The sequence below is a fragment of the Rhinolophus sinicus genome, linkage group LG10 (genome assembly GCF_036562045.2).
Source record: "Rhinolophus sinicus isolate RSC01 linkage group LG10, ASM3656204v1, whole genome shotgun sequence".
In the NCBI taxonomy this organism is placed as follows: domain Eukaryota; kingdom Metazoa; phylum Chordata; class Mammalia; order Chiroptera; family Rhinolophidae; genus Rhinolophus; species Rhinolophus sinicus.
The window spans coordinates 36,797,931-36,819,789 of NC_133759.1; the positions used below are offsets into that span (position 1 = coordinate 36,797,931).

The 21,859-nt window shown below is 48.8% G+C and overlaps 1 protein-coding gene across 12 annotated transcripts in view; it reads left to right on the forward strand.

The window, feature by feature from the left end:
• Positions 1-18,177, forward strand: part of MRAS (muscle RAS oncogene homolog) — a 54,467-nt gene extending 36,290 nt beyond the window's left edge. For 11 of the 12 annotated variants that reach the window (XM_019747705.2, XM_019747679.2, XM_019747715.2 and 8 more), the window contains 4 exons: positions 7,932-8,085; positions 9,542-9,641; positions 13,472-13,551; positions 14,896-18,177. In XM_019747705.2, coding sequence (XP_019603264.1) covers positions 7,932-8,085; positions 9,542-9,641; positions 13,472-13,551; positions 14,896-14,995 — 434 coding nt within the window. In that variant the 3' untranslated portion in view covers positions 14,996-18,177. Of the gene's footprint in view, positions 1-7,931; positions 8,086-9,541; positions 9,642-13,471; positions 13,556-14,895 lie in introns of those variants that run through there. The other variant, XM_074312906.1, reaches the window with a different exon arrangement.
• Positions 18,178-21,859: the final 3,682 nt, after the last annotated feature.

A 21,859-nucleotide genomic window follows, 5' to 3' on the forward strand; every position in this document is an offset into this window, starting at 1 on the left:
CATGGTCCTTGGAGGCATATTGTCTCTAGAAATTATCATCTCTATTGTTTTATATCCAGAACTCTTCTCCCTGAAGAGTGTGTAAGAGAAGTTAAGGAGTCCATTTTTAGGGATTTCCCTTAACGCTGGTGGGGGCTGTTTGAACACAGTAACCGCACTTCGTATAGCGTTCGTGTCATTTGTCCAGTCATTCTACAGGTACCTTTTGAGCTCTCATTGGGTGCTGAAGCTTTTGGGGGACCCAGATAAAGGAAAGCTGGGCTCTGCCCTTTGGGGCTCCTCCCATGGTGGGGAGCTGAGCCAGGACTTGGAAGTTGCGATGGCACACACAGTAGGAAGGGCTGAGACAGGTCACAGGCTGGGCCGTCAGGAGAGGAGGGAGACAGACTGCGGCTAATTGGAGGGCACTCTCATTACGGGTCATGGATTGGGCAAAAGCTTGGAATCGAGACACAGCCTGGCTGGTTCTGGGTGGCCATACCCACACCCTCTGGTTGAAGAAAGAAGACTGGCCTGGCTGGGGCAGTTGGGGACACTGGAGTGCCCGCCTTCACAGCATGTAGCCTTAAGCAGATCCCTCTAACTCCCTGGACCTCAGTTTTCTCATCTGTACTAGGGTCCAGTTGTACCTTCTTTCCACCGTGAGGAGGGCTGAGAGGGCGAGTGTATAAAGCCCCGGCACAGTGCGTGCTGCCAGCAGGAATGTGGGTGGGACCACTTTTAGTCCAAGCACTTAGGCTGTACCCTCCATGCCAGGGTTTGCTTCCCTCTGGACGCCCTGGAGAAGGAGGGGTGGGGAGGAGGAAAGGAAGGGGGAGCAAGAAGGACAGAGAATGAGAGAAGAAAGGGAAAGGGGAGGGGGAAGAGAGGAGGGCTCAGTAGGGACCCGGGCTGGTGCCCCCTCCACCTGCCTGGGGCCCCATGCCACACCCGCGGGTCGGGCTTAGCTTCTGAAATCCCCAAGACCCAACAGCAGCCCCAGGATTTACGCTTAAATCCTCCTCAGCAACAATGCTGGCCCCAACCTTCGGTGGGAGGACTGGGGCAGGCCAGACAGGCCCACGCGCCGCCTCTGTCTCCAGAATCTGTTACACTTTTCTCTCTCTCTCTCTCTCTCTCTCTCTCTCTCTCTCTCTCTCACACACACACACACACACACACACACACACACACACGCAGAACACCTTCTCCCACCTCGACTAATGCTTTCCGTCTCCCAGGGGCTCCTACCTGCATGACATCAGGGGGAACAGGCAGAATCACAATTTCTTAGAAGCTTAGCTGCCCGTTGTCTTCAGCCTCCCCCAGGAAGTCTTGGAGGCAGAGCTGCTGACAAGGGCCCGTGACCAGCCATTGCCAGGCAGGTATATGTGTGTGGAGGGGAGGGCTGGACAAGGGATGGGACCCCTCACCAGACTGGGCCCAGCTTGGCTCCCTCCTCCTCCTCCCTGGTTGTACCTGCCCTCCCAGAGCCCAAAGTTTGGAGTCTCCAAGGTGCCCTCAACTTTCCTCCGTTCCTACAGCTCTTCCCTGTCCTCAGTGTCCCCACTCATCCTTTCCTCTCCGTCTCAAACACCCACGTGTGCTTATGCCCTGGTCGCCGCTGCCCAGGACCCTCCTGCACCTCCTCACAGGCCTCCCTGCCTCCAGGGCCCTCCTCTCTGGCTGCCAAACTCAGCCTCCTCTGACTGTCCCTCTCCCTTCTCTGCACCTTCAATAGCTCCCTAGTGCCCACAGAGTCTAGGACCCCGGGTCCCCAGCCTCTGGTCTCTCTGTTTCCTCTTTCCCCCTCTTGTTCGCTGTCACAACCTTTGACCCCAGCACCCCAGCCTCCTCACTACCCTCTTCTTTCCAGGCTCCAGGCCCTGGCTCCTGCTGTTTCTCTGCCTGGAAGACCTTTCCCAGGCCCCATCTGTTTATGTCAAATTCTATTCTTTCTTCAAGCGCAGGATTAAATGTCCCATCTTTGCTGAAACCTTCCACCATCCCCCCGTTTCCCTAGATCTGCCACAGTATGTATCACGTGCTATTCCACACTGTTACTATTTTTCTTTAAGTATCAGTCCAACTGACCTCTAAGTTCCTTGATAGATTGATTGATGTGTCTTAGTCTTTAACCGCCCAAAGTACCAAGCAGAGTGGTTGGTATAGAGTAGTATTTAGAAAATAATTGGCAAACGTGTAACTAAAACACCTTTAGGGTCCCACATGCAGGTTGCTTCTGCCCCCCAAACTGCTACAGGCCTTGCAGTCACCACACACCCGTATGCTATCCCTGTCCACTTTTAGGATTATGCTGGGATCTTACAATGAGCTGGAAAATTCCTATATTTTCTGTCCTCTGGAACAATGTTAAGATTGCAAGGATAGCTTTGTGCTATTCGGGGGATAAGTTTTCTCTCTTTAATTTCATCGACAATTTTTGGCCTATTCAGATTTTATATATTTTCTTGAACCAGTTTTGCTCCTTTGTATTTTCTTAAATCATCCGTTTCATCAAGAATTGAAATTTTATTGCTATAAAACGGTATATAGTTTTCTCATAGTTAAGTATATATCTATATCCATAGTCATAGGCCTTTTCTCTTTGCAAATGCTTATTTGTCTTTTTTTCTCTGATAAGGATTGCTAAAAGTTTGTGTTTGTGTGTTTTTTTCTAATTGGTCTTTTCAACAAGTCAGCTTTTTATTTTTAGATAGCAATACTTTTTCCTTCCTCCCATTTTCTTAATTTCTACTTTGAAGATGATTTCTTCTTTCTTTGGTTTTATTTTATTTTTCCTTTTCTAGCCTCTTGATTTAAATGCTTATTCAATTTTCAGTGTTTCTTGTTTTCTGAAGTGCATTTAAAGCTATAATTTTCCTCTGAATATGACATTGGCCTTAAATCAGAGGTTTTATTACTGCTTCTTGTTCAATTCTAAATTGTTTGTAATTTCTAGTTTGCTTTTCTCTTTAACTGGAGAGTTATAGAGCAATATAGCCTTTTAAATTTTCATGTGGATAGATTCTTTTATACTTACGTTTCTGTTAATTTCTGATCTTATTGCAGTATAGGCAAAAGATGGTTCATATGATTTCTGCTTTCTGGAATTTGTTGAAATTTTTATTTATGGCCTAACATATGGCCAATTCTTGTGATGATTTCATGTGCATTTAAAAATACTTATTTTCTCTTTGAGTGTAAAGTTTGTTTTCTCTGTTTCTTGTCCACTTGTCTCTCTATCTCTAAGAGAAGCCTGTTCAGTTCTCCCACAATGATTATGAGGGTTGTCAATTCCTGTTTTTAAAAATCATTTTCTTATACATATATTTTTAGGCAACATTCTTCGATGCTTATGATTTGTGACTTTGGCACTTCTTGACACTCATACCTTTTCCCATTATAAATTCTGTGGTTTGTACTGTTTGATGCTTTGGCCTTGAATTCTGTTTGTGGATGCATGTGGCTGGCATATTCTATTTTATTCTTTCATTCTTTAATCTTTCTGTGTCATTTTGTATTACTAGACAAATGGATTTTTTGGATTAAGTATTTGCCTTTTTTGAGGTAATAATTGACATAAAACATTATATTAGTTTCAGTTGTACAACGATGGCCAACAGGTGCATGAAAAGATGCTCAACATCACTAATCATCAGGGAAATGCAAATCAAAACTACAATGAGATATCACCTCACACCTGTTATAAAGACAGGTAATAACAAGTGTTGGTGAGGATGTGGAGAAAAGGGCACCCTTGTGCCCTGTTGGTGGGAATGTAAATTGGTGCAGCCACTGTGGAAAACAATATGGAGGTTCCTCAAGAAATTAAAAATAGAACTACCATATGATCCAGCAATTCCACTTCTGGGTATTTACCCAAAGAAAAGGAAAACCCTAATTCGAAAAAATATACACACCCCATTGCAGTATTATTTATAGTAGCCAAGACATGACAACAACCTAATTGTCCATTGATGGTGAATGGATAAAGAAAATGGGGTATATATATGTAATGGAATATTATTCAGCCATAAAAAGAATGAAATCTTGCCATTTGCAACAACATGGATGGATCTTGAGGGCATTAAGTGAAATAAGTCAGACACAGAAGGACAAATACCATATGATCTCACTTACATATGGAACCTAAAAAGAACAAAAGGAAACTAAAAAAACCTGAGCTCATAGATACAAAGTATCTGCTTTTAACAGATGAATTTAACCCATTTGCATTTATTGTTGTTAGTCACAGATTTATTTTTGCCCTCTTACTTCATGTATACTCTTTTAACTTTCTTATTTTTGTTTAGTTTATTTTTGCTTTTCATTGGATTGGTTCCATTTATTTTGTTCTGTTTTTCTTTCTTGTAATTATTAGGAAGTTTTGAGTTTTATTTCTATTTACCTATATACATGTGTATACGTATACTTACATTTTTTCTATCAGCATCTGGATGTAATCTTATCTTTAGCCTCTTCACAAATAAGTCAAAAACTTTAGTAGTAATTTTCTTTTTCTCAGCCCCCACCCTCACATATGGATCATCATAGATTATAGTTGCAAATTGTCGTTCATTTTCTTCCCATTGTGTAACAATAGTTATTTAAACTTAACTCTTATGCTTTGCTGTTTGCTTTATATAAACCATTGTTTATAATACTCATCTTTCTCTTTTGTGGATCCATGTTTCACTTTTCTGGAGTATAGCCTCCAGTAATTCTTTTAGAAAGCACGGGTAATATAATTTCTAAGACCTTAAATGTTTGAAATGACTATTTTTGCTTTCCAGGGGTCCATTTTGATATTCAGCTCCCTACTGAGTTGTTTTTTTATTCTGAATGATCATATTTTTCAGTATCCTAGGTCTCTAGTTTTTGTTTTGGATAATACACACAAAATCTGTGAATATATTAATTACAATATTTATTACCTTACTATCTTCTCCTGTTCAATACAGGCTTTCTCATCCCCACTTCAGCCAAATCCACGCCATTTCATCTGTTTTGTTGATTGCAGTTCTGAGTGGGATTTATTTAGGAAAAAGGGCTCCATTCCCTCCAGGTGAAGGTGCAGTTTTCTTACCACCTCCCCGGGAAACACTGGAGAAACTGCCTCAGTTTCCACACTGGTCCTCAGCTATAGATCCCATTTTCTTAGCCTGCCCATTTTATGTCCAGATCAAATAATTCTAGGATTATTTCAGAGCTGGAAGGACCTGAAGTTCCAGGAGCCCTGCCCCTCTGTCATACGTGAGGAGAACAAGGCGAGAGTAGCCCTGTGTCTGGAGCACGTTGCAGGTCCTGTATCCACCAAGCCTGGCCCCTCTGACATGCTGAGTGACTCAGGAGGAGGCGCAGGGGTGATGACAGGCTGTGGGACAAGATCACTTTCCCGGGCACTATGTACAGGTGCCAGCTTGAGGAGAAGTGGATTCCTGGGTGCCCTGATAACTCGCTTTCCTTGCCACCCGTACACTGGCAACTCCCACGTCTGTCACTCCTGCCCGTCTTCTCAGTTTCTGACTTAAGTCTTCAAATGCCTATCTGAAGTCCCACATAGGTGTCTGAGAGGTTCTGAAGCCTGTGTCAAGAACTGAGTACCCCCCAAACCCTGTTTTTCACTCAGTCTTCCCCACCTCAGTATATGACACCATCATTTATTTCTCATTCATTCAGTGACTCATCCGTCATTGTCTTCAGTGTCGTTCTCTCTCATCCCCCACCCACATCCCCACATTTTCCTCCAGAGAGCCCTGCTCCTGTTGGCTCTGTCTTAGAATCAGGCCACTTCTCACAGCATCCACCCTCGCCCTCCTCATTTGACCCTCCATCATGTCTCGCTTGGATTATTGCACTAACCTCCTACCTAGTGCCCCTGCTTCTACTCTTGGTCTGTGATTTCCCAGCAACCAGGGCACAGATGTCCTACAGATCATGTGACTCTTTGTCCAGATTCTCCAGTGGCCCCTGTCTTGCTTAGTATGAAGTAAGCCTTACCCCAGGGCAGCAGGGTGCCAGACCTGCCCTCACCTCCTCTCCGTCCTCTGCTCACCCTTCCCTCCGCTCCCCCAGGCCATCAGGCCTGTCCTTGCACACCTCCACTCCCTGTGTTCCCTCTGCCTGGGATGCTCTCCCTCTAGGTGTGGGGGTCATTTAGTCACTGCTCAGATATCACCTCCTGAGAGACGCCCTCCTTCCCTATCCTAAACGACACCAACTTCTGCCAGTTACCTCCAACGGCTAATCGTTTTTCATAGTATGTACTCATCTCCACCAGAAAGTATCCATTCATTTGTTCATCTGTCTTCCTACTAGATTATAAGTCCCAGGGGAGCAAGGATTTTGCCTCATTCAGCCTGTATCCATAGTGCCTAGAACACTGCCTAGCACGTAGTAGTAGGCTCTCAAATATTTCCTAAATCAATAAATGGATGAGCAAAATGGATAGAGTGCACATTGACTTATTCATTCAGCTACTATTTGGGTACAGTTTGTGCCAGGCTCTAGGTAAATAGACTCACACAGACCAGATCCCTGCCTCTGGGAGCTGACACTCCAGCTGCGGGCAGATTAAATAGGCAACAAGAACAATGCCAAGAGGGTCCGTATTGGGGTGAGAAAGGCATGGGGGCTCAGGCAGCATGATGCTGTGGGTTACAGTCAGCCGCCAAGGAAAGAAAGGGGAGTGGGGGATTGGGGTTTTGGGGGAAAAGGAGACCAGGCCCAGAGGTGGGGAGAGCCCCCCAGGTGGGGATAACAGGCTCACAGCAGACCCTCATGAAGGACTTCTTCGTGCCAGGCACAGTATCAAGAGCCTTAGTACATTAACTCGAAACAGCCTGATCCCCATTTTAGGAAACAGAGGCACAGAGAAGTGACCTTCCCAGGGTCACACTCTGGGAATGAGGAGCCAGACTCAGCCCAGAATCTGGCTCCAAAATCTGTAACCAGCCACTCCATTGCCTCCAGGGAGGGAAATCTGGTCTGGTCAGAGAAGAAAGTGAGCTGGGAGAATGGGGGGAGAATGGGGAGAGGCTAGCCGGTGAGTAGATGCCTCCCATGGCGCTGAGGAGTTCCGACTTCATGCCACCCATAGGGCTTTGGCAGAGCCTGAGGGGGCCAGGCTTGCACTTTGAAAGTGAGACCCCCACGCCTCCACCCCAGCTGTGGCCATGACTTCTCTGACACAGGCAGGGGCAAATATTTTATCTCAGAAGGAGAGCAGGCACCAGGAGTCCATGGGGTAGGAGGGTGAGACGGGTGGGTGGGGTGGGGGGTGGGGAGAGCCTTTGCTGAAATGGTTCTCCCCAGCTTCCTGCTCCTGCCGCCAGCCCCAGCTCCTCCTCCCACCCCCTTGGAACAGCCCCATCTAGGAGGTGAGTGACCCTGGCTCTCAAGGGTCATTCCTTCCCCTTTGCCTGCCTGGCCTCTGTCCACATGGGCTGCGGAGCCTCTAACCCCGATGGCCTCTTCAGAGCTTCCCCCAGACACGTCCACCAACGAGCTCCCCTCCCTAGGGGCTGCGAGGTAGAGGTACTGTCTTCATTTACAGAGGAGGAAGGGAGGCTCAGAGAGGCAGGTCACTTCCCCAAGAGTCAGTTTGGAAGGGCTGCACAGGGACCCACACTCAGGCTGGGCGCTCACCAGAGGGACTTTGAAGGAGAGTTGATCACAGACTTCATGAGGCTTTTCTGGAGACTGAGAATTAAGGCCCAGGGAGCACTGTGGGTTGGAATCAGTGGGCCCACAAATGAGTCAGTCAGTCTCACACTGAGGTGTCGAGGCCCCACCGGGTCCCTCACAGCACAGCCCAGGGAGCATGTGTGGCTCTTGTGGGGACAGTTCAGACTGAGCCACAGAGGGGACAGAAGCAGCATGGGGGTCTGTAGGCCGCAGGGGCTCCAGGGTGGGGGTGACAGCCCCTGATTGTCCCCATCCCATCCCAGTTCTGGACACGGCCGGGCAGGAGGAGTTCAGCGCCATGCGGGAGCAGTACATGCGCACCGGGGACGGCTTCCTTATCGTCTACTCGGTCACAGACAAGGCCAGCTTCGAGCATGTGGACCGCTTCCATCAGCTCATCCTGCGCGTCAAGGACAGGTGAGCACAGCCAGGCCAGGAACCTCCCTGGCTCCTGGTTCACAGCAGGCGCTGTCTGTTTGTCTGTCTCTCTCAGTCTCTTTCTCTCAGGTTTTTCAGGTGAAAGCTGAAGCTCAGAGGGGCAGAGCAGAATTCAGACCTTGGGCCCTCTGACTCCTACACTAGTTCTTTCTATGGGGTTCAGTGACTTCCAGGGCCTCAAAGGGTCACCTCCCTCCCATCTCTCCTAAAATGTCCCCACGGGTGAAGCAAGGAATCATAAGTAACGTCTTTGTCTTTCAGCCCCAATTTAAGCAAATTGTTGTTAAAAGTAAAAAGTGAATTTTCTCTCCAGTATATGCTATAAATGGTTAAATTTCATTTGTCTGTGAGAGTTAACAATCCCCTGATTAAAGGCTCATGTTTTTTCCTTAGCATTATATGGAGTATTTAAATAATTTGAAGTCTGTTTTAAGCCTAGCTGTTCTTTTCAGTTAATTGGATCTTAAAGAAGCAATATAAAGGAAGTAAAAGGACAAACTAATAGGAAAACAGCCAGCTTTGAGCAAATCTCAATAAATTCAAAAAATCCAATTAACACCTATTCCAAAGGCCAAGTGTTAACAACTTCACAAGGTAAAGGGGATACAACACACACACACACACACACACACACACACCCCTCCAAGAAAGAAATGTGGGGCCTCAGACACCTCAGTGTGAGACTCTGACTGACTTTTCCCCCCTGACTATAGGAATCTCAAAAGAGAAAACATAAATGACTCAGATGTGGGAAAATATTCAACCTTCTTGCTAATCAAAGAAGTACAAGGAGAAATAATAAAGTACCAGTTTTCACCTGTCCAGTGATAATTTCCTTAATGAAAACAGCCAATGCTGACGGAGATGCTGTGAGCCTAGCATTGCGTTCATTTTGGGCAGCAGTATGGCCACATGTGTCAGTGGGAACCTTTAAGATACAGGTCTCCTAATCCCGCCCTTCCTGTCTGCAGTGCCATCCTGATTTTGCAGCTGCCATTTAGTCAGTGCCAACTATGTGCCAGACCCTGGCCCTGGCGCTCTTCACGTGTCATTGCTGAGGGCCACAGCAACCCTGCGTGGTCGTACATCGGGGTGACCGAGAGATGGGAGGAAGCAGGTCTGGAAACTGAGCCCCTGGCCCAGCAGTTCACCTCTCCCCCCCCCCAGGGCCCTCACTGACAGTGCTAAGCCAGGGGGTTCTCTGAAGGGCCCCTCGCTCACCTTGCAACAGGCCTAAGACTTCAAACCAAGACGGCCAGCAGCCAGTCTCCATGCCCCTTCCCATTCCTGGAGATGTGGGGAAAAGGACTCTTAAGTCAGCCCCAGGCCACTGGGGAGGCACTGAGCGCTGTGTTATGTGTGAGGTGTGGCTGTATTGCCTTCCCTAGGCACGAGGACAGCGAAACCTCATGAACTGCTCTTCTTTATTTCCCAGGGAATCATTCCCCATGATCCTCGTGGCCAACAAAGTTGATTTGATGCATTTGAGGAAAATCACCAGGGAGCAAGGAAAAGAAATGGCGACCAAACACAATGTAGGTTTGTGTGTGTGTGTGTGTGTGTCTGCAGTCTTGGTCTGTGGGAATGGAACTCAGGCCTCCTAGATAGTGGGCACCTGCAATGTAGGATGTTTTGTGAAACAAGACAACAGACCAGAGAGAAAGCACCCTCTTGCCAGTCAGTCGTATCTCCTCTGAGGGGAGAAGGTACCTTCACAGCGGTGCAAGCTGTGGCATAGAGGCCACCTCCTGGCCCCTGACACAGCAGATTCATCCCTGGGCTGCACAGAGGACTGGCTTCTGTCCCCTTCTCTGAGCCAGCCTCCTGATTATGCTCAGAATCGTGGGATCAGCTGCCATTCACTGGGCCCTGCCTTGTGGAATCCTCGGCCCTGGGAAACACAACTCCTTGCCTCATGGTACTTCCTTCTAGTGACAGGAGACAGGAAACAAAGCAAGTTAGAGTGTCAGAAGGTGACATGTGCTGTGGAAAAAAAGTAAATCAGAGAAGGGGGTCAGGAATGTAGGGTGGAGGGGGTGCTTTTCCAAATAAGGTGGTCAGGGAAGGCCTTACTGGGAAGGGTGCATATTTATGAGGACTTACAGGAGGTGAGGGAAAGATGTCAGGGAAAGAATGTTCCAGCAGAGGGAATAATCAGCGCAGAGGCCCGGGGGCGGCAGTTTGAGGAACAGCAACGAGGCCAGCGTAGCTGGAGCAGAAGGAGCAGGAGGGTGAGCAGTAGGAGTGAGGTCAGAGAGGCCTCAAGGAGTTTTGCTGAGAGTGAGAGGGGAAGCCTTTGGAGGGTTGAGTGAGGAGGGATGTGGGCTGACTGATGGCTGAATGGCTTCTCTCTGGTGGCCGTGTTGAGAATGGTCTGCAGGGACTAGGGTGGGACCAGGGAGACCAGTTAGGGGCTGCTGTACTGACCCAGGTGCAGGTGGATGGGGACCCGTTTCGTGCTCGTGAAGGTAACGAGAAGTGGTTGGATTCTGGATATATTTCTAAGAGAGCCAACAAGATGTGTTCACAGACTGGGTGTGGGGTGAGAGAGACAGAAAGGAACCGAGGGCGATTCCAAGGTTTGGGACATGAGCCACTTTCAGACGGGGGTTCCAGTAACTGGGCAGGGGAAGAGTCTGGGAGCAAGTGTGTGGGGAGATCAGGGGCTTGGTTTTAGGTCTTTAGTTTGAGGAGCCGAGGAGATAATCCAGTGGAGACGTCAAGACAGCAGTCACTTATACCAGTCTGGCGGCTAGTACTGGAAATCAGCATGCAGATAGAATTTAAAATCATGAAGCCCACCAGGGTAGGTGTACATAGGGGAGGGGCCTCGGGATTGAGGCTGGGGACATGTCAGTGCTGTGATGTGGGGAGATGAGGAGGAAGCAGTAGGAAGGACTGAGCAGTGACGACCAGCGTGGGGTGTCATGGAGCCAGGAAAAGGAAATTCCTCACGGAGGAGGGAGCATCAGGCAAGCTCCTCAGCAGCAGATGGGGCCTAAGAACTACCACTGGGTTTAGCATTACACACAGGCCTCCTGCCTGGCCCAGCAGCCTAACCAGGAGAGGCCCACGGAGCCATTTCCACTTCACGGCCTTGGGCTCTATAGAATCATCTGAAGAGGACTTGCTAAGGGCTTTCACAAACACCTCACTCCCTCCCAGCAGCCTCGGGTGCGTGAGTGGGGATGGGCGCAGGGTGCTGCGAGGGCAGCACTAGCCCAGTTCTGCAAATAAAAGTGAATGAGACACAGGAGATTAGGTGGCTTCCAGGATGTCACGCTGCTGCATAGTGCCCCACCCCCAGCCCCACTGGAACCCAGGTCACCAGTCTCTCAGTCGATGCTTCTTCTATAGCCGACACTGCCACCTCATTTATTATTTGACCAAATATTCTGCAAGCTACTATCGACAACATCCTGATTTTAGAGCTCATAAGGCAAGTTCCTCCCTAGCCGACCAAGGCAGGTTGCCTCCATCCAATGCAGGGAGATGGCATTTCCCAGCCCTTTGGTGGAGTCAAATGCTATATTGTTTGCTGCAGAGTTTCCCTTAGTTTAGGTCTTGTTGTTACCGAAATCCTAGAATTCTAAGAACTCAGATAAAGCACATTGGCATTTCTTCAGTGGTAGAGGCAGGACCCCCCAGGAAGAAGGTGGAGGATGTCTGGGGACCTGGGGGATACTATAACTCATGTCCTGAGCAGTGCATAGGAAGGCAGGAGAGGTCTGAGGCCCTGGAACCCAGGCCTTACTGAGCTGGCAGGATTATAGGACACGAAGGACCCAGCTAGTTCCTGGGACCAGGCGCACGTGCCTTCCCAGTTCTCCTCTGGGTGTGCACAGGGAAGCATGTTGTCCTGGCCTCACAAGGTCACACAGGACTCTGGTCACATCTGCCTCATCTGGAAGAGGCTCCAAAGCTGACCTCAGAACCCGCACCAGTCCAGGGGAGACCAGGCATGCAACTGGTCAAACCTTGATTCTCTACTGTGTGGCCTTGGGCAAGTACGTCACCACTTCAAGCTCAGTTTCCCCAGCTGCTTACCTCAGAGGATTAACGTGAAGAGTGAGGGCAGTGAGGGCTGTGAAGGCCTTAGAGGCCAAACAATCATCTCGATGAACAGCCTATAATCTGATAGTCTGCAGTGGAGGGCAGTTTCCTTTCAGGGTTATCACAGGCGCAGATATCTGTTGAATGAGTATTTCAGAGGCCCGAACCCTGCCCCTTGTGCTTTGCCTGTTGTGTTTGGTCAGCTCCAACAAGTCCCCTGCTTGAAGCCACACCAACACGTGAACATCTGACCTCTCATGATAACAATGGTGGGAAGAACCCTTATGATGTGTTCTGAGCAATGTTTACAACAGACTCCTCTAAAATAACAACTTACTGTTCCCCACCCCCCAGTGCATTTAAAGTATTGATCATTTTTATTGTATTCACTAATGCTTTTCTTTTTCAAATGTGTTGTTATGAAATGGCTTGATTTTGTAATGAGGAAAAAGTTGTAAAAAATACCAAAGTTCTTCAGTCCGGTCATAACTGGCTTACCTCCATCTCCTCTAGGGAGTTGTGCGAATCCCACACGCTCTCCACCCATGGGGTCCCAACTTTGCAGGGTCTCTGTTATGAGAAGACGAGAGCACAGGACCGTGTCCTGACCTCATGGAGCATTTGTTCTCTTCCCTGTGCGTCTTGGTGTGGACACGGCCCCCACCCACCCTACAGGGTCACCTTTGCCGCATCTCCCCATGTGCTGCTGCGGCCTTTCAGCCCGGTGATGATTACTGGGCATTGAAAGTACAGATACAAGCCTTCTGTAAACACAGCTGAGCTCAGAGGTTGTGGATGCAGACCAAACAGGAGCTGGGCAGGGCAGGCTTGTTGTGGGCGGGGGGCACAGACTGGCCAGGGCACACCAAGCTGCAAAGTCCTGCCCATGGCCCAGCGTTGCCTCGGCCTTTCCCACTGGAGTCCCCTCTGGAGGGACTGGAAAGAGGGGCAGAAATCCCCCCAAGGTAAAGAAATAGACTTCAGAAAGAAAAAATGAGTAGAATCAGAACATATTTTAGTTTGATAAACGAAAGTCTTCAAGTATGTAAAAAGATCATTTTAATTCTGTTTTTAGGGAGCTATTAAATATCTCTGTGACTAGAGATCAAGAGGGAATTGGAAAAGCTGTCAGTAAAACTTTCCAACCTTAAAAAGTGAGAAGCCACCCAGGGGACATGGGTTGTTGGAGCCACGGCTCTGTGGGGGCTTTAAAAGCATAGGGCTCCTCAGGGTCTCTGAGAATTTGCATGTTTAGGGAACAAGGCTTTGTGGATCTCAGTGCCACTTTTACCATGTGAGCTTTGCCTTCCAGATTCCGTACATAGAAACCAGTGCCAAGGACCCACCTCTGAACGTCGACAAAGCCTTCCATGACCTGGTTAGAGTAATCAGGTGAGCACTGCCTCCCTAGAAAGCGGCCCTCTGCCCCACGATGGGCAGTGGGAGTGCTGGGGGAACACAGCCCCTCGATCCGAGGCCAAGGCTGGATGCTCCTGGGCCTGTATTTGGATCTCTTATACCTCCATTCGTGTCTTCCCCTTGCCCTTCCTGCCTACCTTTGCTGGCCCTAGGACCTGTGAGTGAAGCCCATCATTAGCTAAAGGAAGTGCCTTCCTGCCGGAGGCAGCAGCTCAGCCTCCCTGAGGCAGCCCCCTCCATCCTGCCCTTGGTGTTCGCCTAACACGGCAGCAGTCAACACGGTAAAAAGGAGGTCCCTCTCCTCTTGCGTGCTCTGATGCCAGAGTGGCCTTTGACATTTTACCTGAACAAACAACATTCTGATTCCCAGGCTCAAATTTCAGGGGCACTGCATGTGCCTCATTTCCAGACTCCACATGCTGTCAGTCTCCCGGGCTTGCCAGAAGTCCCGATCAGCAGTCTCCTGTGTGTTCCTTTGCATTGTCAGCGTTCAGACCTTCAGCACCTCATGCTTAGATGACTGAGACAGCGTCTTGGCTGGTCTCCCTGTCACCCACCTTTCCCATCTCCAAAGTCTTCCACATACAGCGCAGCCTAACCCGTGGTTCTCAACACCATGCATTTAGTGTGTTGCGTTACGCTGGAGAGCTGTAGGGCTGCTGGTTAGTTATGAGATCATACAGGGCTCTTTCAGGGTCCTTCCTGCCCCACAGAACACACACTCAGACAGGCACACACACACGTACGCTCAACAGTCTCCTTTTCGCATAATTCCCCAACATGGACTGTGACGTTGTAGCCTTCACTTCACGCTGTACCTGGCAGTTCTGCACTCTTGAAATTATTTTCTTGTGGACAGTTTGCCTCCAGTTAGGATATGCTACCACCAGGAAGTGGTAAGGTCTTAATTACAGAACTGTAATTCCAAGGGCAGGTTTTTGACATAGGAAAAATTAACAGAAAACATGTAAAAAGCTTTTGTACTCAGTTGACCTGTCATTTTATTTAAAATCGGAAACATGGAAATAGAGGCCAACGCTCTATAACACATAACGTAACTTACAATTTAAATGAATCTGGTTGCAGATCATGGCAGGAATTCTCACCAGCAGCATGACAGGTCGTGCCCTGCCCTCTCACCCTCCCCGCTTGCCTCAGAGAGGCTGCCCAGGCGAGGCCCCCCTCCAGCATCTGGGACAGCAGCATCTGCAACCCCCCAAGCCTCCCTGCCTCAGTCACAGGGGCAGGGGAGGAGAGAGGCAGGGAGAAGCAGAGCCCATTCTGACTTTGTTTTTCTGCCTTTCATTGTTTCAAAAGGCAACAGATTCCGGAAAAAAGCCAGAAGAAGAAGAAGAAAACCAAATGGCGGGGAGACCGGGCCACTGGCACCCACAGACTGCAGTGCGTGATATTGTGACGGTGAACTGGCCAGCCCTCGGGAACCCCACCGCCTGACCTCACTGAAAACCATTTCTAACCACGACCCTGGACCCGAGGACTTGGCACAGGAAGGGAGAAAGGGAGGGTGGGCAGGGTGGAAATAAGGTCTGGCTTTGCCGAAAGGGCGCAGGCTTTCCCATGTCTCATCAGACACAAGGAAACAACGCTCAAGAGAAGTAGCCTCCAAGACCCTCTTGTTGTCATCCTGGTTCCTCCCGCTCTCCTGGTGGCTGTATTGTTTGTTTGAGCTGCACAGTGTTGGTTTGGTGTGGACGTGTATATCCACGTGCAGAGAGCAAAACAAGCCATGATCAAGCTCCCCCCTCATCTCCAGTCCATGGCGTCTGAGCTCGGGTGTCTTTTGTAGATTTTTAAATTATTTTAGTGATTGTAATTGCATCATAGGGGTCTGTGCCCACTGCCTGGTGAAGTTTCAATGCTTCAGCAGACCTCTCTGATAACATGTCTGGAATATTGTTGTGGTGGTTGTTGTTTTTCAACTGAGTTTCCCCAGCAGTGCCAAAACTCAGCTCAATATGAAGGTAGAGTGACTGAGCAACGGGAAGTTAATGAGGACGGTTACTGGAGGCCTCCAGAGAAACAGGCCCTGTTCATGGCCTATAATCTAGAAAGGAGAAAGATGTGTTTACCTGGAGGGTTTTATTACAGATATTAGGAAACAATTGTATTTTGCTGAGGGGAGAGGCTGGCATGAGCATGTCAGTTCTAAAAGGGGTTTTCATTATCCTGGAAAGGTATAAACTAGTAAGCAGATTGGCTTTGCCAAAGTGTTCATTTCTTTTGCAGACAGTGCAGGTTAAGTTCTGTTCTTCCCAGATGGGTGAGAGGAATTCCACACATCACCTGGGCGGCCTGGTACCTCCCTGAAACAGACACACTGACACAGGCATGTGTGTCTCCACGTCAGAGTAAAGCTGCTGGGAATGCCATCAGAACATTCTAGTTTGTGCTGAGTCTTAACCAAAAGTAACCCAATACTGTTACTACTAAAACCGCACCAAGACCGAAGCTGTCTTCCCCGAGTCAACGGGTGACCACTTTGTAAGCCCAGCAAAGGGACAACCCCCTTAAGCGTTTGCAAACTGAGCATTGGTTGCCTTTCCGGCGCACACCTTTGTTAACCTCTCGGATTAGAGGAGAAAGGAAGGTTGGGGTGATGCCATAGCTCTCATACACCAGTTTCTACCAGGGGACAGTCCCCCAGCTCCCTGACAATGCCCATCTTCCTCTCAGGTGTTGCTGCTGGGAGCCAAAGACTGGATTTGGGGGGCCAGGGTGGGGGTGGCGGGGCAGCAGGAACGTCCGTGCTCCTCTGAGAGAAGGGCAGAGGATGTTGTGTCATGACTAGTGACCTCATTTTCCACAGGTTACTTACCAGGCCACTAGGCAAACTAGAACATACTCAGCAGGTGGCCTGGCCACTGTTTGGAGAAAGAGCCCTGGGGAAAGTGAGTGTCCAACTGGATGTTGGGACACCTGGATCCTGCTCCAGTTTTGAAAGTGTGCTGATTCCTAGCTCTGCAATCTCACCAGACCAGAGGGGCCCAGCTGAGGAGTGACTCTGCTGCAGGATGAAACTTTGGGACTTTTGTTAGTTGGAAATCAAACTTCTTTATTTGTCTAAATGGCTCTTTTTTCTGACCCTAAAGGGAAGGCTAACAAGAAACATTCCAGGTCAGGCACCTCAGAGCTTCCCAAGATCCTATAATGTTAATGGGCGTTTTAAACACTAAGAGAACAAGGCTCTTTCCAACCCTTAGGCTCCTCTGAGCCGCATCGCAGCAGCCCATGGGCAGTTTGAAAGCTGGAGACGAGGAAGAGGCAAGGCAGGTGGGAAGAAGTAAGGATGGAGACGCTCTGCATCGAGGGTGTGGCGGAGTGGGCACACAGGGCAGGGTCCACTGCTGGCAAACTTCTACTGGGCATGAGGCGTGCCAGCACACCCCTGCCCGCTGTGGAGCTGGCAACACCCTGAGGTCACTGCACGGGAAGTCTTGTTGGAAGCAGATCAGCTGACCTAGATCGAAGCCCTCAGCCATGAAGGTACCAGAAAAGGGGTTCCAACCGCTTCTGGTCTCCCCCACCACCACCGCCCAACAGGGGCAGTGCCCCCTCTTCCAGAGCCTCTGTCTGGCACCCAGCCACAGCGTAAATCCACAGTGCCCGAGAGAGGAACTGGTTAAGGAATGGGCTTCTGTAGCCCCTGCTGCTGAGCCAGTGGTCAGCCTTCATCTCCCGTGACCTCATTTTTCCATAGGTGAGATGGACAAATAACACTTGTAAAAGTCAGTTCTTTGTGTTTTGGGGAACCAGGGGCCTTTGTGGCAGTGGCGGCTTCCAGAGAGGTCAGAATGGAGTGTGCCCTGGGACATCCTCAATAGTTTTCTCCATGGGTACCTGGCAGGGGCAATCTGGGGAACCAGTGGCCGTGCTACTCCATGACTGAGGAGCTCAATGGGACTTTAGTCTTTGGTGACATCCTGGTATTCCCACTGGTTTTCCCGCCCACGTGAATAGTGCTACCTTCACATCCCTTGGAGTACACACTCCTTGAACTCCCCTCCATGCCTTTGCCACTGTGCTCTCAGATTTCTTCTAAAATTCTACCCCCACCCCTTGAGGGCTCCTTTTCTCCCCAATAGGTAATCCTAGCCATCCTCTCCCCCCCACACAGCCTGCGGCTGTGGCCACTGACTTCCTCTGCACTTCACCACACAGGGACAGACACTTGGGTGGTTTCTCTTTGGACTCTGCCCCCTACCTTCCTGGGGCGCTGGCTATGGAGAGTGCCTGGTAGCCTAGTATGGCCTGTCTCACTTTGCCAGGAGATGTGAACCCCTAACACGTGGCAGCTCTAACCCAGAAACCCTTCATGTGTTACGGTAAATCCAGAGCCATGGACAGGCTCCCTCCATTAGCAGCCCACTGGATTAGAAATTCCATGTCGGGTTTACTCAGTAGGAAAGATACTTGAATTATGCGCGCCTGTGAGCGCCCAGCTTCTGTTACACAGAATTAACAGGTGGCCATTGTCGTGAAACGAGAGTGATGCCTGAAGATCTCCATGATGCTTGAGCCTTTTATGTAACTTTTTAAGTCTTTGTGTATCTCAACTCATTAATAAAGAAAAGAAGAGGAGCACTTGCCTGTCTTATTTGCTCTTATTCAGATAGGTCTGAAGTTTTGCTGAGAATATTGAAGGTTGAGTGTGTGGCCCAGAGCATCCGCTCTGACAGGCAGATCTGCAGTAAGGAGGAGACCACCGGGGGCCATGTGGGTGTCTCCTTCCTGCACGCAGCCAGAGGAGGAAGGCAGGTGAGCACAGCGTTTAGAGAGCACAGCCTCTTGATGTTCAGCAGCCCTGTATTCGAGCTCTGCCACCGACCTTTCTGTGCCTTTGAGCAAGTTACCTGCTTTAATATTCAGCATCTGCCTTTCATGTAAATGGCACAATAGTGTTCACCTTCTAAACACACTGAGGGCTAACGCTAAGCATGGGAGCTCATGGTAATGAGCCCAGAAACGGTGCTTTTTATAGATACCTACTGGCTTGTGTGGCATTGCTTTTCATGGAAACTGCCCTCTGCCCCCCTCCATGAGCTTACAGTCTTTTGTCCAATGTGATTTTGTTTCTCTACTGATTGAACCTGGTGGGTACTTGACCAAGCTGAGCCTCCCTCTTCTGCATGATCAGCTCTTTCTCTACTGGATCTTTCCCATCTTAAAACAAACAAGAACAAAACCTTCCTTTGACCCACCTCTGCTAGATACCACTTGCTTCTTAAAAGAGTAATGTGTACTCACTGCTATGAACTCCTCTCATTTCTTTCTCTTTAAATTGCTCCAAATAGGCTTTCACCCATCATTCTATCACCACCACCCTTCTTCTCAAGGTCACCGATGGCTTCCATCATGCTGAAGTCAGTGGTTGGTTCCCAGTCTTCTCATATTTGATCTTGCAGTATTGACACAGTTGACCACTTCCTCTTTCTTAAACTTTCTTCCATTGTCTTCTAGGATGATGCCATCTCTTGGTTTTTCTCCTTTCTCTAGTCACTCCCTGATCCCCTTGAGTGGTTGCTACTCTTCTATCTAACCTGTTAACTTTGGAGTGCCCCAGAGCTCAGACCTTGGTCCTCTTCTCTACCTAAACTCACTCTCTTAGTGCTCTCATCCAGTCTTGAGACTTAACTGTCTTTTATGTGCTGGTGACTCCCAAAGGCATATCTCCAGCTTGAAACTCCCAAAGCCTACACATATACCCAACTGTCTACTTGCTATTTCCACTTGGATGTCTCAAGTAGAGTGTCTCAGAGTTAATTTGTCCAAATCTGAGTTCCTGATCGTCACCCTCGCATGACTGCTTTACCCTTAGCCTTCAGTTGATGTCAGCTCCATGCTTCCAGTTGCTCAGGCCAAAGGCCTTGGAGTCATCCTTAGTCCCTCTCTTTCTCTCACTCCTCACACCCAATCTGTTTGTAAATCCTGCCAACTCTACCTAAAAAATATATGCAGAACTCACCCATTTCTCATCACTTCCACTGCTAACATTCTAGCCCAACGCACCGTCACCCATGCCTGTTTCACTCTAGTCGTCTTGCACGTCATTCTCAACACAATAACCAGAGAGACTTTGGTAAGATGGAAGTCAAATTATGTCCCCACTCTGTTCAAACCTCCCCACCCCCATGGCTCCCCATCTCATATTTAAGACATGTCGAAGTGGACTATGCCACTGAACTCTGAGTAATGGGCTGGTGTGTTCATTACCCACAAGAGAAGGAAAGTCATTCAGGCAACAAATACTGAGCTCTGAGCCGCACATCAGGACAACAGAGGACACTAAAACCCAGTCACTGTGTCACAAGGGCAGCCCAACAGATGATGAACCATTATGATCTGCATTGAAAGGAATCCCTTTGGGCTGACCTGGTGGCTCAGGCAGTTGGAGCTTCGTGCTCCTAATGCCAAAGGCTTCTGGTTCGATTCCCACATGGGCCAGTGCCAGATGGCTCAGTTGGTTGGAGGTGTGGGCTTTCAACCACAAGGTTGATGGTTTGACTGCTTGACTCCTGCAAGAGATGGTGGGCTCCGCCCCCTGCAACTAAGATTGAACATTGTACCTTGAGCTGAGCTGCCGCTGAGCTCCCGGATGGCTCAGTTGGTTGGAGCGTGTCCTCTCAACCACAAGGTTGCCGGTTCGACTCCCGCAAGGATGGTGAGCTGCGCCCTCTACACTAGCAATGGCAACTGGACCTGGAGCTGAGCTGCACCCTCCACAACTAAGATTGAAAGGACAACAACTTAACTTGGAAAAAGTCCTGGAAATACACATTGTTCCCCAATAAAATCCTGTTAAAAAAAAAAAAAAAGGAATCCCTTAACCTGGGGGAGCTGAAAGGGGACTATCATAGACCTTGTACCCAGTTGTATGAGGTTTTTCACTGACTAAATGGAAATTTCAGTCACATATGGGGCCCACTAATTCCATTACTTTTGAAGATTAAAGGTTTCACTCTAAAGGTTCCCCTGTCCATACCAGGACTATTTAAAATAAACTCCACCTCCATGTCCACACACTTTTGCAGTGGATAAAAGTTCCCAGGTGTCACTTATGTCATCATCACAGAATCGGCATTACCTAGGAGCTTGTTGGAGATGAAGACTCTTGGGCCCTGTCCCGACCTCCTCAATCCAAATCTGCATTTTAACAAGATCCTCAGGTGATTAGTATCTGCAGTGAAGTTCAAGCATCGTTACCCTAGAACACCAACTCAACATCAGGATGAAATCCAGCCCTGGACTCACTGTGCGTCAGGGCCCAGTTCAACCTCATCCAACCAGAGGAAGCCTCATGGGCATTCATCTCGGCAAGTAGTTTGCTCCTCTGTCTGCAACGGCTGCTCAATTCTGCCTGGCAAGGCAGTGAGCTCAGAAGTATCCTCACAGGCAGCAAGTGGTTCCCTTAATTATGAGAAGTATTTACGCAAAGGTAAGTGGGCTCCCAGTTTGCTTCTCAAACACTCGAGCTTTTTTCTTAAAATGTGGACAGCTGTGTTCAATGTCAAGGACGAGGACTCAACAATCTGAGCTGAGAACACTTAAAGGCTCTGTTCTTCAGGCACACTGAAAATCGGATGTTCTGTGCAAGCTGGAGATCCTCTTCATTCCCCAGGACTTTTCACTTTCTGGGCTCCAACATCATGCCAAATAGCTCGTTATCATGGTAATGTGAAAATTTAAACAAAAAGCTGAGTTCATGCAGCCGGCTGAGAACTGATGGATGCTTTCAGTAGAATGTACCTCCTGGCAATGATGTGGTAAACCATTAACTGACTCAAATCCAGCTTCCTAGTCACTCATGGGATCTGTGCCTGGGCTGATGAGCAGAGTAAAATAACTGGATAAGTGGTTCTCAAAGTTTGGTCTCCAGACCAGCAGCTTCATTGTCACCTGAAAACTTGTTAGAAATGTGAATTACCTGGCACCATCTCAGACCCACTGAGCCAGAAATTCTGAATTGAAGAGGGCTAATAAGCCCTCCAGGAGATTCTGATGCTCCCTAATGTTCAAGAACCCCTGAATTACTACATGTAGGTAAAAATAAAAGTTCCTACCACACAAAGATAAATGGCAGCTTGAATTGTTCTCATTTGCAAGACAGCAGCTGGCTCTCTGGGCAAAGTTGCCCAGGTCCTACACCTTTCCTTCCTGCATCTCATTAAGGAGGTCCCTCAAGGTCAGGAAGCCAGGGACCCCAGGACAGGGTAAATTAACCTTGGCTCTGTGGGGTGACAGGAAGGGTGGCTGACACCCTCCC